This window comes from Benincasa hispida, unplaced genomic scaffold (assembly GCF_027475165.1).
Source record: "Benincasa hispida cultivar pf3 unplaced genomic scaffold, pf3_genome.v1.1 HicScf1848, whole genome shotgun sequence".
NCBI classification, from domain to species: Eukaryota; Viridiplantae; Streptophyta; class Magnoliopsida; order Cucurbitales; family Cucurbitaceae; genus Benincasa; species Benincasa hispida.
In genome coordinates, this window is record NW_028326240.1 from 1,304,497 (window position 1) to 1,321,388 (window position 16,892).

At 32.3% G+C, this 16,892-nt stretch overlaps 1 protein-coding gene across 2 annotated transcripts; it reads right to left on the reverse strand.

Moving 5' to 3' along the window:
- Positions 1 to 6,107: 6,107 nt before the first annotated feature.
- Positions 6,108 to 11,854, reverse strand: LOC120089305 (NEDD8-specific protease 1). Of its 2 annotated transcripts, XM_090309660.1 has the most exons (3): positions 11,707 to 11,773; positions 10,470 to 10,591; positions 6,108 to 7,076 (listed from the first exon to the last, which is right to left on the reverse strand). In XM_090309660.1, exon 3 carries the CDS (start codon positions 7,053 to 7,055, stop codon positions 6,345 to 6,347), a length of 711 nt encoding a protein of 236 aa, XP_090165786.1. In that variant the 5' UTR covers positions 7,056 to 7,076; positions 10,470 to 10,591; positions 11,707 to 11,773; the 3' UTR covers positions 6,108 to 6,344. The 2 variants fall into 2 exon arrangements, with proteins under 2 accessions (XP_090165786.1, XP_038902669.1); XM_039046741.2 differs by lacking the exon at positions 10,470 to 10,591 and having other exon boundaries at positions 11,707 to 11,854.
- Positions 11,855 to 16,892: the final 5,038 nt, after the last annotated feature.

Here is a 16,892-nt window from a genome sequence, read left to right on the forward strand (position 1 = left end):
TTAAAAATGTATAAATCATTTAAAAAGATTCCTGAGGGGATTATTATATTATTCGCTTGTTCAATTTTATGAATGATTTTTGTCCATATATAAATAGTTTTCTTGCTTTTCAACTTGTGCGGAAGTCATCAGCTTTCTCTTTCATATTTAGACACGCTTATCGAGAACCATCATCAACCGACCCATGGGCAACAATCTAATTCGGGACTTCTTGGATATCCATCCATCAAGATTTAATCGAGACTTAGACTCTTCCGAGTCCTTGTCAAATCAAAATGGTATACCGAGTGCTACATTGAACCTCTGGCCCATGGGAAGGGGCACAATACTGGCACACCGGTGTCGTCTGACACTATCCATGAGATCCCATTCTCGATGGAAGATGTCTAAGACACTTGTCTTGTAACACTCGCCCATGCCATGACACACACATGTGCCATGGGGTAGTTCACTTAGGCTACAGGGCCCAGAGGTGGTGGAGAGCTGACACCATGCCGCTCCCTATAGTGCATTATGAACATTTTCCTCTTTGCCATCCATGCATATGAAATGTGGCGAACGATCACTCACCAACGTAAAGCACCCGTCTAAACTTTAATTGACATGAAATTAAACGTGCTTGCATATCTTATCAATATGCATCTGACTCTAGAGCTGCTTATCCAAACTCACGACAGAACCCCACCTTCCGAGGTCACGGCCCAGGGCCCCATCTAGCCTCTATTAAGCTTATCACCGACACCACTGATGACATAGTTACTTGTCTTTCTGCTTAATGTTCAACATGGCATGCTTGCCCACTTATGTTGGTGTGTTGAATGATGCACCATCTTCCCTGGTTGCATCATGACACTTCTCTTAGTCCTCTATCTTTGCCAGGTGTATCGACACTCACGTGTCGCCACTTCACTGTCTACACAAGTGGATTCACAATCTACTATCTCAAATTTAGATCGAGACACCCGACATCACATAAATAATAATACCCCATTGAACTCCCAACCGTTTCAAACCTTATACTAGAAATACAATGACTAGGAAAAGATAGTATGTGTAACTAGTTACCTTTCATAACCTTCAATTTGTTAGGTCGTGATATTGCATCTCTGAGAACTCAAGAATCAGCTGCGGATCCTTCCACCCTGATAAGATGAATACGAAGTCGCCATTTGTATCACAAACACTGAGTACATTTGCTGCAATTTCACCCTTCCTTGTCTTATACCTTGGGCGATCAGTTGTACTGACATTTACCTTGATATACGTGCCATCTAACGCACCCAGACAATTCTGTAACGGAACAAAATAAGAAATATTCATGCACATATGTTCACCTAACAAATAAGTCATGTCAATCTGACATTGTTTTACTTGAACTGTACCTCAAATCATTTCCATCTCTGATCTGTACATGAGTTCATGATCGGCAAAATTTTTTTTTAACAACACATCGTGTAATCGTAACACCGCTAATAAAACGAAGTTGAAATGCCTAGAAGCAGTCTCACCATACCGTACAAATTCTCTTTGAACTATCCAATTTTTAACATTGGGAGATAATATATGCAAGAACATGGCAACCATCTCATCTACATCTATAACTTTAGTTCCAACTAATCCGCCTGTTGTCTTAAGTAAATGACATAGAATGGCAAAACATCTTCTATCCATTCTTGTACTTTGACGACAACATAAGTCGAACTCATGAATGAGTTGAAAGTATGCTAATTGTCTAATACGATGTCTACTGTCATGTGATGTGTTTTCTACTCTCCTATGGTCATCAATAATAACTCTAATATTAAAAGTAACTAACATTGTGAAGTTGTGAATACTGTTAATATCGTAACTAGTTCTCTTGGGTCCATTATGTACTCAAAAATTTGGATTTGGTCCTGAAAGATAAATTTTAGATCATAAAATAATTACACTCTGATTTTCTATGTTCTCTTTTTATATTACCGTAGATTATATAAATTGGTACTCTATTTTTTAAAACAAGTCCAGCAAACTGATTTTTATGTTATTTTTTAATGTCGTATTAAACAACAATTTTTTTTAATTTTTTTTTTAAAAAACAAATACATAGATTGGTACTCTATTTTTTAAACAAGTCCAACAAACTAATTTTTATGTTAATTTTTAATGTCATATTCAACAACATTATTTTTTTTTTTTTAATGTTTTCTTTTTTATGTTCTTTTAAAAATAAATACACTATAGATTGGTACTCTATTTTTTTAAAAACAAATCCAACAAACTGATTTTTTATGTTATTTTTTAACGCCATATTAAACGACATTTTTTTTATGTTCTTTTAAAAATAAATACACCATAGATTGGTACTCTATTTTTTAAAACAAGTCCAGCAAACTAATTTTATATGTTATTTTCTAATGTCATATTAAACAACATTGTTTTCCTTTTATGTTCTCTTTTTAGGTTTTTTAAAAAACTAATACACTATAGATTGATACTCTATTTTTAAAAACAAATCCAACAAACTTATTTTTTTGCCATATTAAACAACATTTTTTTTAAAGTCCATCAAACTGATTTTTTAAGTTTTTTTTTTTTTTTTTAAATTTTTTTATTTCATAGTAAACAACATTGCTTTTGTATGTACCCAATATTCATTCTTTTAAAAACGATTATAATGTTGATTGTGACTCTTTTCTTTAAAAAAAAATCAGCAAATTGATCTTTTGTGTTCCTTTCTCATGTTATTCTAAAAACGAATACACTATAAATTGGTAATCCTTTTTTAGTAAATAATGCAACAAACTGATTTTTTATGTTCTTCTTTCATGTTGTTCTAAAAACAATTGATTATTGATTGTCAATTTTTTTAAAAAAATGGTTTTTTGTGTTCTTTTTTTATACCATATTAAACAACACTGGTTTTTTGTGTTCTTTAAAAAAAATTATTGTTATTCCTTCAAACATATCAACAAGTATAAACTCATGTTATTCATCCAAATATAAAAATCTTTCAAATATTCATCCAACTACAAATTCATGTTATTCATCCAAACATAACAAATTTTTTATGTGAGATAAAATTCATCCAAACAACTACAAATATGAAACAAACATATATGACTATTTTAATCATACAAACAACTATAAACAGGAATATATGAGAATACGTCCAACAGCTACAAATTCATGTTAACGAACCTTAAGCAATGCTCGAGTATGCTAATAGTCCACCCTGACAAGAGCACACAAAAGTAATGATTAGCAACAAACATAAGTAAGAAAGAAAAGTGCGTAACCTAAGTGTGTAATCTAAACCCCAAAATGAATTACATAAAGTAAAATGATAATTTCAAATTCATAATGATGACAGATAGTTATCACCTTAGCAAGATATAGTTGGTAAACAGTGTTTGATGCGGCAGACTCATAACAAGACCAACCCTAAAACAAGTTACAATAAAGAATATCAGTATTATACTAAACAAGTTACAATAGGAAGACACTAGTCAACACCTGTGATAACAAAATGTTGGAGAAAGAGGGAAAAGACATACCAATTACATTTATGATGTAGATGGAATGTGTTTGTCCTTATAGTTGAAGGCAAGTGAGACCATAATTATAAAGTCAAAGAAAAAATGAACGGAATAGAGTCCAACCTTAGAATTATGAAATTCATTCATTGAAACTTGAATTTTAGATAATATTATGAATAATGGTAAAAAAGAAATCAACAATGTAGATGGAATGACCAACAATTGATTTTAAACCAGAGACAAACAATGGTAAATCATTCCATTCAAGTTAAAAGAATTGAAAATCAAAAACAAACAACAAAGACAATAGAAACCAAAAGATGTATAGAAGTTCATGGTAATATGAAATGAAGCACATGATAAGAACAGTGGAGACAAAAGAGATGACATAACAATTGCATTAAGCAAGTAGATTGAATGAGTTTGGTCTAAAGTTAGAGTGAAGTTAAACCATATATAATAGTTGTGTGAACTATTGGCTCACCGATTTTTTAAGTGGGACCCACATATAAATAAAAGTCAATGATTTTGACAAAAATCTACCCAATAAACAGTAACTAACAATCACTGTCAATCAATATACCATAGACCATCCTAAAAATAGGGGATATGCAATGACGGATACAATGAACAATACCTAACAACCACTGTCAATCAATATACAATAAATCACTCTAAAAACAAAAGATATGACAATGATGAATACAATAAACAGTACCTAACAACCACTGTCAATCAATGTACAATAAACAGGGACAAACTAAGGCCAAAAGTTATTAAATGGACAAGCAATAGATAGACAGAGACTGAAATGAACAAACAATGGACAAACAGACACCAAAATTTATGGAAATGGCCAAACAATGGACAAACAGAGACCAAAAATGACAAACTATAGACAAATAGGGACCAAAATAGACAAAACAATGGACATTGCACAGAGAAAATCCATCTTTTTTCATCAGTAGAATGAAAATTATCTAATCAAACAGAGAAACCCTGAAGTGAGAAATCCATCAAATACCTATAGCCCCCCCCCCAGCTCCACAACTTGTCCTTCACCCCCTAATACTCTCCAAACAGTAACCTCCATGCCCCACTAACCACAATCGTCCTTCAACCAAACAATTTAGACTGAAATGACAGAGTGAGAAAATTGAATAATGCAGCAAAGGGAATCAAAGGTTTGGAACAGCAAGGGGAAGAATGAACGAACACATTTAGAATGGAAACGAGAGGGAGGAAGTCGGATAAAACCCCAATCAACAAAGATGAATGAGACGTGAATCCAGATTTGTGAAGGGTTTAGAGAAAAACATGTAAGATGGGTACCACCATAAACGTAGATCTACAGATCTATGAAGGGTTAGACGAAATAAATTTAAGGACTACGGATCCAGATCTGGTTTCGACGACGATAGAACCGATAGAGATGAAGAGATGTGAAACTAGATCTGAAGACGGCACTGACAAGCTTGAAAGAGACGAAAACCACATATGAGGAGTGAAATCAACGAAGAAGATAAAACAAAAAAGTTATAGTAGGGGTGGAATGAACAGAGAAGTAAATAGAGAAGGAAAAACATCTTGAATCTGAGTATTTCTTTCAGAGAAGAAAGGAGATGGAAGAGACGAAGGAGAAGGGAGATGTTGCAAATAGTGGAGGTACAGTTCATGGGGTTGGAAACAGTGTTCACTAGAGTTGACTTTCAATATAATTTTGAAGCTTCAACTAAAAATAGTTGGAGCCTCAAACATGGAATGGGTTACCAGTCCACTCTTGGACCCAAACAGCCCCTTAGTCTTATATACTTTGGACTTAGTTTCATATAAACACACACATATATATATAGGGCAAAGCTCAACGACCTACACTTTCGTACTCTCGTCTAAGAGATTAGAAGTTTAAATCTGCGGTCCTTAAATTGGATACTAAACAAAATATACTGCAAATTTAAAACATTTTAATTTAGTAAGTTCGAGTTTTGTTAGCATCAATCATGATTCTAAAAGTTTTTAAGTTAATCCTATAATTGAGTAGAACTTTCTTAATTGGATTCCTCTAGTTTGGTTCTAATTTAGCGCACTCCAGAAATTATTCCTAAAAGAATCTTTATCCGTCTTACTCTTCTTCTGTACTTTGTTTCAACTTAAACTTCAAGTTCAACATAGTTAGCTAGCTCAAGTAGCCAAGATACTAGCCATTTCATTACAACATAATTTTTTTTTATAAAGAAAAAAGTCACGTCCCTATAGATAAAAACAATTTGTGAAGTTAAACTAAGTTATAATGATAAAATAAAAACTTCTAAAACCATATCAAATTTAATTGTTTAAATCTATGAGACCAAATTGAAATTAAAATATTCAAATGGATCACACTTATAATTTAGATTAAAAAAAACACATTTTAGTCAACTTTTTTAATAATAATGATTTAATCCCTATACTTTCAAATTTATAACAATTTAATCCTAAAATTTTGATAAATAACAATTTAGCCTAAATATTTTAGAATTTATAATAATTTAGTCCCTATTTGTGAAATTTTTTTAATGTATTCTTGGCCTGAAATGTTTAATATTCTAGTTTGGGAGAGTAAAAAAAATTCACGTTTACTCAAAAAATGGGTTTTATCCGAATTTCGACCCCTTTTTCTCTGGGACATGAGGAACTAGAAAGAGCTAGAAAGGATTTTTTATCCTCGAAGCAATTGAGACTGAGTCGATCATTTCAAACTAAACCCATTGTCTCCATTAGCAACACAAATCCAGCACTAAAATGGAACCGTAAGCAAAAATTAACAATAACACAATGAACAATGTGTTATTTAGAAGCCGGTTGATATTCCTTCACAGCCATTAAACTTCTTATTAGCCCCAATATTTCGCTACGCATATTGGTAACAAATGATGGACTAACCTCCTTCACCACCGCTGAAAACCACAACCCATCTCTATCAACTTCTTTCCTTTGCTCATACCACCTGCATATGGTTCTTGCTATAGCTATAACATACACACCACAATCATATCCATTTACTTGCTGCGGAGACTCTACACATTCCAGATAACTTGGATTCGACGTTGAATTCGAGTCAGCACTCATAAATCTAGCCACAGCTCTGTAAAGTCGCTTGGCATGGTACTTGTTCATCCCTTTGTGGCTATCATGATGGACAAATACGTTCGCTTCTCTGTAGAATGCAAGAAGACTCCAGTGGTTTCCACCTTCAGCTTTACTAACGTCATTGTTGTCATTGACGGGGAAGATTACAAGCTTCTTGTCACAAAGATTGAGAGGTTTTAGGAAATCGTCGAGACTCTCGGCATCGGGGCAGTTCATTATCCAGAAAGCAATTGAAGGTGGAGATAGAAGAATATCCTTGGAAGGATGGGTTGTGCTTAGATAGCTGAAATAGAATTCGGGGATTCGATCATTCAGATAATATGGACCGCCAAGGATGTCCAAATCGGATTTTCGGAGTACAACATCGTTGTAACTTAAGATTTTCTCGTCTCCTTCAGACTTCCCCATTTCAGATCAGGTAATCAATCCCTGTGAAGAAGGAAAGAACGTGAATACCAATTGTATGCATCCTTTTTCTTAGGAAGCTAGTCTTACCTCACAATAAGTAATAATTATGTACTTAAAATAAAATAAAATAAAAATGTACTAACAAAGTTCACTAGTCACATAAAGGCACTATGTTGACCTTCTTTCACGGGATATTGACAAAAATGGCCAATTTCAGTTTATGATTTGGAAAATTGACCCTTTTTTTTCTAAATAGTTTGGAAAATTGACCCCTTTTTTTCTAAATATCCGTGAGTGTTCAGGCCAACTTACGCACACCGATTAATCTCATGAAACAACCCGCCTGACCCTACAACATTTGGGTGTCAAAAAAACTCGTAGGAAATTAATTCCTAGGTAAGTTGACCATCATTGATTGAACTCTTGATCTATTAGCCAGTCATTTATTGAGACTATGTCTCCTTTTTTACCATTAGACCAACCCATGATGGTTAAAATGGACCCAATCTTTAAAAACTTGTTTTTAGGGACTCTTTGTTGATGAGGATGAGGATGATGATAGCAAGGGTGTGAAAAAACTCATATCCCTTACACTCCAATTTTTTCACCAACTTCTCTTTGAATTTTCACCAAACTATTCAACCAACTCCTTTAATTTTTTCACCAACCTCGTTTTTTTATCTATCCCAAGTTTTATTTAGACAAACATCTTTCCCACGAAGGAGGTATCTATACACAACTCTGTTGTGTTATCGTGAAAGTTATTTAAGTTTTTTTTTTTTTTTTTTGGCTGAAATGCATATAAAGCTTGTTTAAAATTCAAAAATCTCGGTCAAATCTCAGTTTGAGAACTTAAATTTCGGTTCAATTTCATGATTCTCTGTTAAAATTTCATGGAACCCGGGGTAAATCTAGTTCAGATTGCTTAAATATCAGTCCAAAACTTGATCAGATTTGTGTGACTTGGCCTACATCTCAGTTCTTTTTTCTAACCATGATTTGCTCCGAGATCTGGACTAAGTTATTCACATTGACCCGATTCACACCGCGATTCACACCAGAGTTTTTATGTTTTTATGGTTTACCCAGTTTTTTTTTTCCCTATTTTTATTCATTTTTTTATTGCAGATAATGCCTTGTGTGTGGATGTGTATAGGGGGTATTGAAAGAGAGTGAAGAGAATTACGAAGGTGGGGAATTAAGAGGGTTTGACAGAATCAAATATCATAAATTTTTAGGGCAGAGTGTATAGAATAGGCAAGATAAATCCTGATGGGATTGACCTTGTAATAAGATATGTGGTACAATTATAGTCTAAAACCCATGCATTTGTTATTAGAGACGATGAGGATGACCACTCTTTCTTGACATAGGAAGAGGTGTCTGTAATACCTCATTACGTATCCAATGTGCCAAAGACAAACGGTAATAGCTAGTGACTTGGATCATTTCGCAATTCATATAACCCAAATCCGTATATGCCCCCTTCATCCTTCCCATATAACCAAGGTCAAGATATGCCCTCCACGCAGCCTTCCCCCCATCAATGCTCCCTTAAGACTTTTCAGTGTCTTATGAAATATTATAGTGCTCCAATCCTCATTGCAAAAGACATCCTAATCGTCAATAATATTCAACAAATTAGTATCTACAAGCTGCCTCCTCTCCATCCCCATCAGCACTGACTCAATAAAAATAAAAGATAGACGTCTTAACTCCATCCTCTCCGTTCTGAAGCTCTAGTTTGGGGTATAACTTATCCAGATCCTCACAATTGATACTATCATTCAAATATGTTTTGAAGAGTCTATTGCCTACCATCACCGCATTTCTCCTACTCGGTATGGTTGCATGTCTAAGACCATTGACAAGATCAGAATCCTTATTACCAAATGAAACCTTCTGATTCGACGGGTTAAAACTAATTACATCATTCCAACTCTCGTTATTTCCCCAAGGAGGATGTAATGAAAAAGTTTATTATTAAATATAATGGATGTATCTAAAAATGGTCCAAATACAGTTTGTCTAAACATACCCAATTTGGTTGGGGTTTGATTCGGCTTTATATTTTTAATGGTTCTGCCTAGGTGGGAACAACATAACAAGGCCGCAGAAAGTAGTCATTTGGTTCAAGTTTCGGAACCATTTCCATAGTGGTAAACCCTGCATGGACTTAGAACTTACAATAAGGAATTGAAAACCTCAACAAAACCATTGAAATGCTGCTTTTGTCTCAAATCTCAGCGTGAATCTCGATGGACATCCAGACCGAGATTCACACTGAGATTTGTAAGTCGATCAAAAACTCGGTGGAAACTCATAACTTGGCCATGGACTAAATTTTGGTCTTGATTTACACTGAGTTCTAGGGATGAATCTCGATTTGGAGAAAATAAATTTTCAATTTTCCTTCAAGTTCAGTCAATTTTTTTTTTTTTTTTTTACCCTAAACGTAATAGAACATGCCAAAATCACCTAAGCATACATTTAATCCAGGAATCCTCCTCACATGCTTAAACACAATGAAACCCTAGAAAAACTAACTATAAATGAGGGGAAAGGAGAAGTTCAAACATTGGGACCCTATTGGAGGGCATTTATGATTTTTCACCTCCAAAAGGGTCCCCAAAAACAAGTTTTTAAAAATTGGAACCATTTTCTAAACCCTAAACTGAAATGTGCCATTTTTGTCAACATCCCTTCTTTCAACTAATTGTGGTTTGTTCATCATCAATATTTTCCAAATGCTTAACATCTTTTTGGAAAGTTCTAGGATACCATCTAACAAGAAAATGTAAAGAAATGCAAAGAACATAAAGGTAGTGATAAATTGCAATATCAGGAGGAGTTACAATATACTAATAGTCGTTCAAGAGGGTTCTCTCTCTCTCCTAAAGTCTCACAATGGAAACTTTCACCACAATGATCCATCCCCTAAGTTGCCCAACCCCTCTTATTTTTAACCAAGACCCCACTAGCTAATTACCTATAATAGCCCTTACTAATAAGTAATATCCTACTAATCCTACCATATATCCCTAACTAGTGCTCTTAGTCTCTCACACAAAAGCTCAAAGTGTGGTGGGTGCTTTGCTGGCCACCTATTTTTTCATTGTCAACCACATTAAAGTTCAGAGAATTCCCTCTTTCAGTGCTTTCAACTCTTTTGAGTATCATATGGAAAAGCCTATAGTCTCTCCAAGAATTGAGAGAATAAATCTTAAATCAAAATAAATTTAGTTTCTAATATTCTAACACAAGAGCCTAAAGCCTCCATTTATGGAGGAATTGTCAACTAAAAAGTTAAAACAGTTAAACCAAAAAACTGGAGGAATTGTCAACTAAAAAGTTAAAACAGTTGAACCGATTTTTTTTTTTTTTTACCAAACTAACCAAGTAGCCAACCATTACCAAAGCAAATGAACACTTCTCAGGAGAGTATTGTATAGCTACTAAGCAGGAGGAAAAAATGGGAAGAAGTTTTGAGTAGACCAAGTTCCTCTGCTCATTTTGGTATGCTTTCTCTACCTCTTCTGTATGTAATTAGCACAGCATGGAGTAAATCTCAAGATGATAGGTGCTAATTAATGGAAAGCTTTTCTTGTTAGGCAAAAAAAGAAGGAAACGCAGCATACAAGCAATGACCAAGGATAGTTTTCCCTCGCATGTGCAAAAGACCAAGCGTGGTCCATGATTTGAAATAGTTACTGCACTTGGGGAGTTTTTAGTTATTGCATTTATGATTTTTATCTGTCTCAATTCTCATTAGAACAAGGAAAATTCTTTCTCCTAGGATTACTAATTCTTCCAACCCAACAGCACTTGAGCCAAAGACTATCAATAATAAGTGTCTTATACGCTAAAAGTAACAAGTTTCTTATCTGCTAAGCTATACCCGATTGAAAAACGAGCCAACTTAATTAATCATAACATCTTTTTCCAAAAAACATTAAAAGAAGAAAAGAAAAAATCGTCATTAACATCAGTAACTTCGCTCTAAGGTCATAGTCGAAACCTCTACGAAAGAGAATTCAAATTTCAAAAACAGAAAATTAAATACGAAAACATTGCAAAAAGAACCTAAAAGATTATCAATATAACTTCAACCTTATGAAACCAGATGGAAAGGTATCAATAAATGAATCAACAGTTGCCAAAGCGAGCATACTCAACTAGCACCCGATACATGTTAGCGACTAGGTAGACAATCAGAAAATTTTCAGCTACTCTCTCCCTCCGTAATTTTCTAGAAACACGCTACACACACTTTTCTTGCCAGAATTAGTTCTTACCTCTTCGTCTTCAAATTTATTTAAAATTCTTTATAGTCGATCAACAACCAAGCACAAACAATCGTGCCATCTATACTGGATTAGGGATCTTGGACAGAGTTTATTAAGGTGATCACATCTGCCTAAACTTGATTTTACCGGCTAATTAGAGTGATAACATCTGCCTAAACTGCTTGATTTTACCAGCATCAATAATACTTCCTCGACAATCAAGAAACTGAAGATGCCAATAGAAACGATCCGCAACATAAATAATATATATAAATTGAGTGTTCATTCGGAGAAAATGAAAATACACATAGCAATCGGATTCTCAGTGGAGTAATCTCTAAGGATTAAGAAGAAAGAAGACTTACTGAGAGGCCTCCGAAGATTTCTGAATCCGAAACCGATCCGAGCCTTTAGTGAAGTTTTTTGCTACAAACTTCGATATATTATACAGAAGCTTTTATATTACCTCGAAAGTTCCAAAGCAGTTTGGATGGGAGAGGTCGGTTCCCACGTGCAATTTGTTGTACTCAAAAGAATTATCAAATAGGGAGAATATCAAGGTTTTAAATATCTAGAATAATTAATATTTGTGTTTATATTTAGACGTGCAGGATAATTAATATTTAAAAGTTAAATATACATATTTAATTCAATAATTTGTATATAGAAATTAAAAGTAAATAATTAAGAAATTAATTATTTAAGTAATAAAATAAAAAATAAATAAATACTTTGTAGTTAAATATAATTAAATTAATTACTAAAAATAATTTAATTAATTAAAATATTGATAATTAACAATAATAATTTATATTAAATAGTTAAGATAGTATAAAATATTAATGGTAAAGATATTAGTTGAAATTTATTAAATCTAAATAATATATTTGTGTTTAATAATTAATTAAAATTAATAGTGAATACTTGATATTAATTTACTAATTAATTAAGTTATAATTTTTTCTGTTCAATCTTCTCGACGTAAAAATCTCACGTTTTGTAGGGTATTAAAAAATTCATGTGTTTTAAAGTTCTTCCGATAATAATATCTTGGGTTTTAAAAAGTGGAATTCTGTGAAACAAATATGAATATTAAATATTTGTTTGAAATCCTGGAAAAATCTATGAAACAAATGGGATCGTGATGTTTTTGTTTTAAAAACGTTGAATTTATCCTAAGATGCATGTTAAACACATAATTTAAATTAGGGAAAAATACCTTTTTGGTTCATAAGTTTTGGGTTTAGTTTCTATTTAGTATCTAGGTTTCAAAATGTTACATCCTTAAGTTTTGAGTTTGGTTTCAATTTAGTTCCTAGGTTACAAAATGTTACAATTTTACCCTAGATATTTATGTTTGCTTCAATTTGATCCCTATGTTTCAATATTTACACTTTTAACCTCAATTTTTCACTAAATACTCACTTTCCGTTAATTTATGTTAATAAATTAAAAATCGTTAAAAGAATTATAATTAATTAAATTTCATTGTTTTGTCACTTTTAAAATTAAATTTAAAATTTCACTTTTAATTATTTTTAATTGATTAATAGAAATTAACGTCAATAATTGAAAGTAAGTATTTAATGAAATTTCGAGGTTAAAGATGTAAAATCTTGAAATCTAGAGACCAAATTGAAACAAAACTCAAATCTTAAGGGTAAAGTTGTAACATTTTGAAACAAAATTCAAAACTTAAGGACTACATGTGTAACATTTTGAAATCTAGGGACCAAATAGAAACTAGAGCCAAAACTTAGAGACCAAAAATGTATTATTCCCTTTAAATTAAATGTTGACTAGGCCTTTAAGAATAAAATAGATACTAACAAATTTATAGACTAAACTTATAATTTAACTTAAAGTATTGTATGTATTATTTACCATCTATTTGTCAATATGAACATATTTGATATAGAGGTATTTGAATATCTCATCTTACATATTTGTTGAACCCAAAATATGGGAGGTTTGAATTTTGATGGTGTATGGTGTTGAATTAGTAAAACAAACGATGAGGGATTGTTGATAAGAACAAAGAACTTTCATTTATCTCCATAACATATCTATTTTTAGCATAATTTATCTTGACTTTGATTGTGAAATCACCCAAAAGATCTCATAGTAATGAAAATAATTGTTTTCACTTATATAACTCTTATTAATGTGGACTTTATTTGGAGATAATTGTATAATAGACTTAATCTCAAAGTCGAAAATGGTTTTTTATCCCAATTTTTAAGGCTTGAGAATTTTGCCCTTTGCTTACATCATCATCGGTCAAAGTTACAAAATTACCTTTAATTTTATTTTTCTCTCTTCTTTTTCTTCTTCTCGATTTTCCTTCTTCCATTTAGGTCGTTCATTCTCCATTTTTCCTTTTTCTATTTATCACGTTACAAAAGTATCATTGTTGGCCATCTGAACTTCAGATGCAGTGACGCAAGAGAGTGAGGATACCAAGAGATAGTGAGAGAGAGAGGAGATCAAGAGTAAATGAGAGAGCAAGATCGAACATTGGGATAGAGGAAAGCGAGAGCAAGAAGACAATTTGCATGGGTGATGTTCCGTTGTGGTAATTTCACTCAGATACGATGACAACAACAAATGGTATTAAAAAAACCAAAAAAAAAGGGAAAAAAAAACCTAACTTTAAAAAGTATAACAAATTTCATTTTCTCTACAATTGTAGTTCATCCGTTCACGAGACCCCTTTATTTGTACATAGTCGCCCATTTAGGAGAAGGTAAAGTGTAATGAGCCAGTTTCAACCATTTTATTATGGAGTTTAAAATTAATTGTTTGCAATTAGAAATGTACGACTATACTAAAAATCAAAGTAAGTAGTTCATCTTTATATTAGATTGAGTTCAAGATTATTTTTATAAAGGTTTCTCATAATGTTGTTTTACTATAAGAAAAGGCCTTTTCCCGATGCTGAAGATGGTCAAGAGAAGCCCAAAAACACGTTGGCCATTCATTTTTTGATGACATACATGGCGTTCGGCAGAATTGTCGAGGTAGACTGATCAGGAAAAGACCTCCTAACGGCGTCAAAACAACCATTGGGAGATCATTATACTCCTGATGGATATATTACTTCGTCGGGAGTACTAATATTCCCTACGTTGTACATACATCGTTGGGAGTATATCTCCCGATGGTTGCTTTGACGTCGTCAGATCTCCAATTGCGTTTTTGCTCGTTTTGCACTCCCGATACCGATGCCATGTGTCCATCGTCGGGAAACAAAGTGCCAATTTGTTTATTTTTTTTAATTTATTTGTGATATTAAATTTAATTTTTAAGTACCTCAAAATACTAATAGAATAATAATACACATGTTTTATATTACTACAAACGCACAACTTGTTCATCCAAACAAGATTAACAAAAAGAACCTAAATGATCCATTCAAAGTTTTATGATATCAAAAAAAAAAAAAAAAAAAAAAAAAAAACTAGCTAATTGGATTAAACTATTCAACTTTTACAAGCCAACCATAACAAAAATTAATGGATCCTCTCTCAAACCACATCATGTTGCTCCTCTGCATAAACTTTAACTTGTACATCCCCAAATCACTTAATAAAGACAAAATGTAAACTTAAGTTAAAGGATTATTATTTCAAACTTATATATATAAACTATTTCGACATAACAAATAATAAAAATAGAAATATATAACACACTTCATCTCCCACTCATTCAACTAATTATAAACACATATACAAATACATAACTCTGTATACTCCATACAACACGTACTTCATACGCTCCTTTAACCAATTCCAAACACACAAACACATAACTCTAACCTTCACCCTTTATAAACACGTAAAACAAACTCCCACCCCTTCATCTAATTTCAAATACACACAAAATCATATAAACACATAAACATACTCCCCCTCCCTAGCCTTTTAACTAACTTCAAACATACAAACACACAACACATAACTCTACCCCTACCCCAGCATATACACCAAACACACAAACACATAACTCTAACCCCCACCCCTTACAAACACACAAAACATACTCCTAATGGGTTATATAACCGGTCAGAAGATTTGTCCCCTCTCAACGATTGCAATTCTGACTGTCTATATAGGCATCGGGTGCAGCCTTTTTCTTGCCGTGTTTGAATGGTCTTAAACTAGTATTTTAACATGTTTTGTAAATTACTCATGGACCTAGTTAAGCTTTTAGTTCAAAGTCTTCAAGAATTCTTCAAAAAAAAAAAAAATTTAGGGGTTGTTTGGATACTGGGTTGAGATATGATGTATGAAATATTCATATATCTGTGAAGTTCATGTGTCTGTGTTTAAGGTGCAAAGTTATTTGGTCGTTATTTGGTCTAAATTCATATATCTATGTTTAGGGTGTAAAGTTGAGTCCATATGTCTAGGATATCTAATGCAGTTTTTTGAACTATAAGGTTAGTAACCATTTAGTTTTTTGTTTTTGTTTTTGAAAATTAAGCCTATAGACATTACTTCCATCCCCAATTTTCTTCCTCTATTATTTCCTTTTTACCAATGGTTTAAAAAATCAAGCCAAATTGTGAAAATTAAAAAAAAAAAACTTTCGAAAACTTGTTTTTATTTTTAGAATTTGACTAAGAACTCAACCATTTTACTTAAGAAAGATGCAAATCACTGTAAGAAATGGGAAGAAAATAGGCTAAATTTTCAAAAACAAAAAACTAAAAACGAAATTGTTACTAAACGGGACCTAAATAATATACTTTTATGATGACTACTTTTGTTTTGAAGCTTTTTTATTTAATAATTCTACCCATCTTTATGTTGAATAAATATGGATTGCAATTCTTTTCTTTTAACTTTTAAAGTTTTTCGTTCTTTCTTATTTTTTTGAGTAATGAACAATAATTAACTCATTATGTTTCTTACATTTCTTGCAGTAATATAGTTAAATAAAATGAGAAACCAAAGAGAAATCAAAACTTTCGATTCCTATTTTTTCTCCATGAATTTCATCATCATCATCTTTTTTTCTTCTTCCTATTGTTGCTTTGTATTTTTACCTTGTCATGAACTTTTTTAATTGAATCTCCCCATCATTTTAGCAGCCAATGAAATGTCACCACATTTCTTCAACAATTTCATTTTCAATCCTCTAAATTTAGAATATCATCAGAGAACAAATCTCTATTTTTTATCATTTCAAAAAAAAAAAATCTTCATTTTATGGTTTTTTTTAATTTTTTCTTTTTTTTGTTAGTGTTACATACTATTCAACTACATACATACCTTTTCAAATATTATTAACACTCATTTGGTATATGAATTCAATTGAATAAAAATATATTTTACAAATTTCTATGTATAAATATTGCCCTTAATGTAGACAAAATACTATTATTTATATAATCAGCAACCCTATAACATACTTTTAACAATTATGAGCCTTATACTAGTCGAAAGTGGTTGTCAAAGTTGATTATCGAAAATGATTTTCATTGGAGTTTGTAATTAGAGGTGGTTGTTGGAGCATGAAGTTGGTCACATTAAGGTGGTATTGGAGT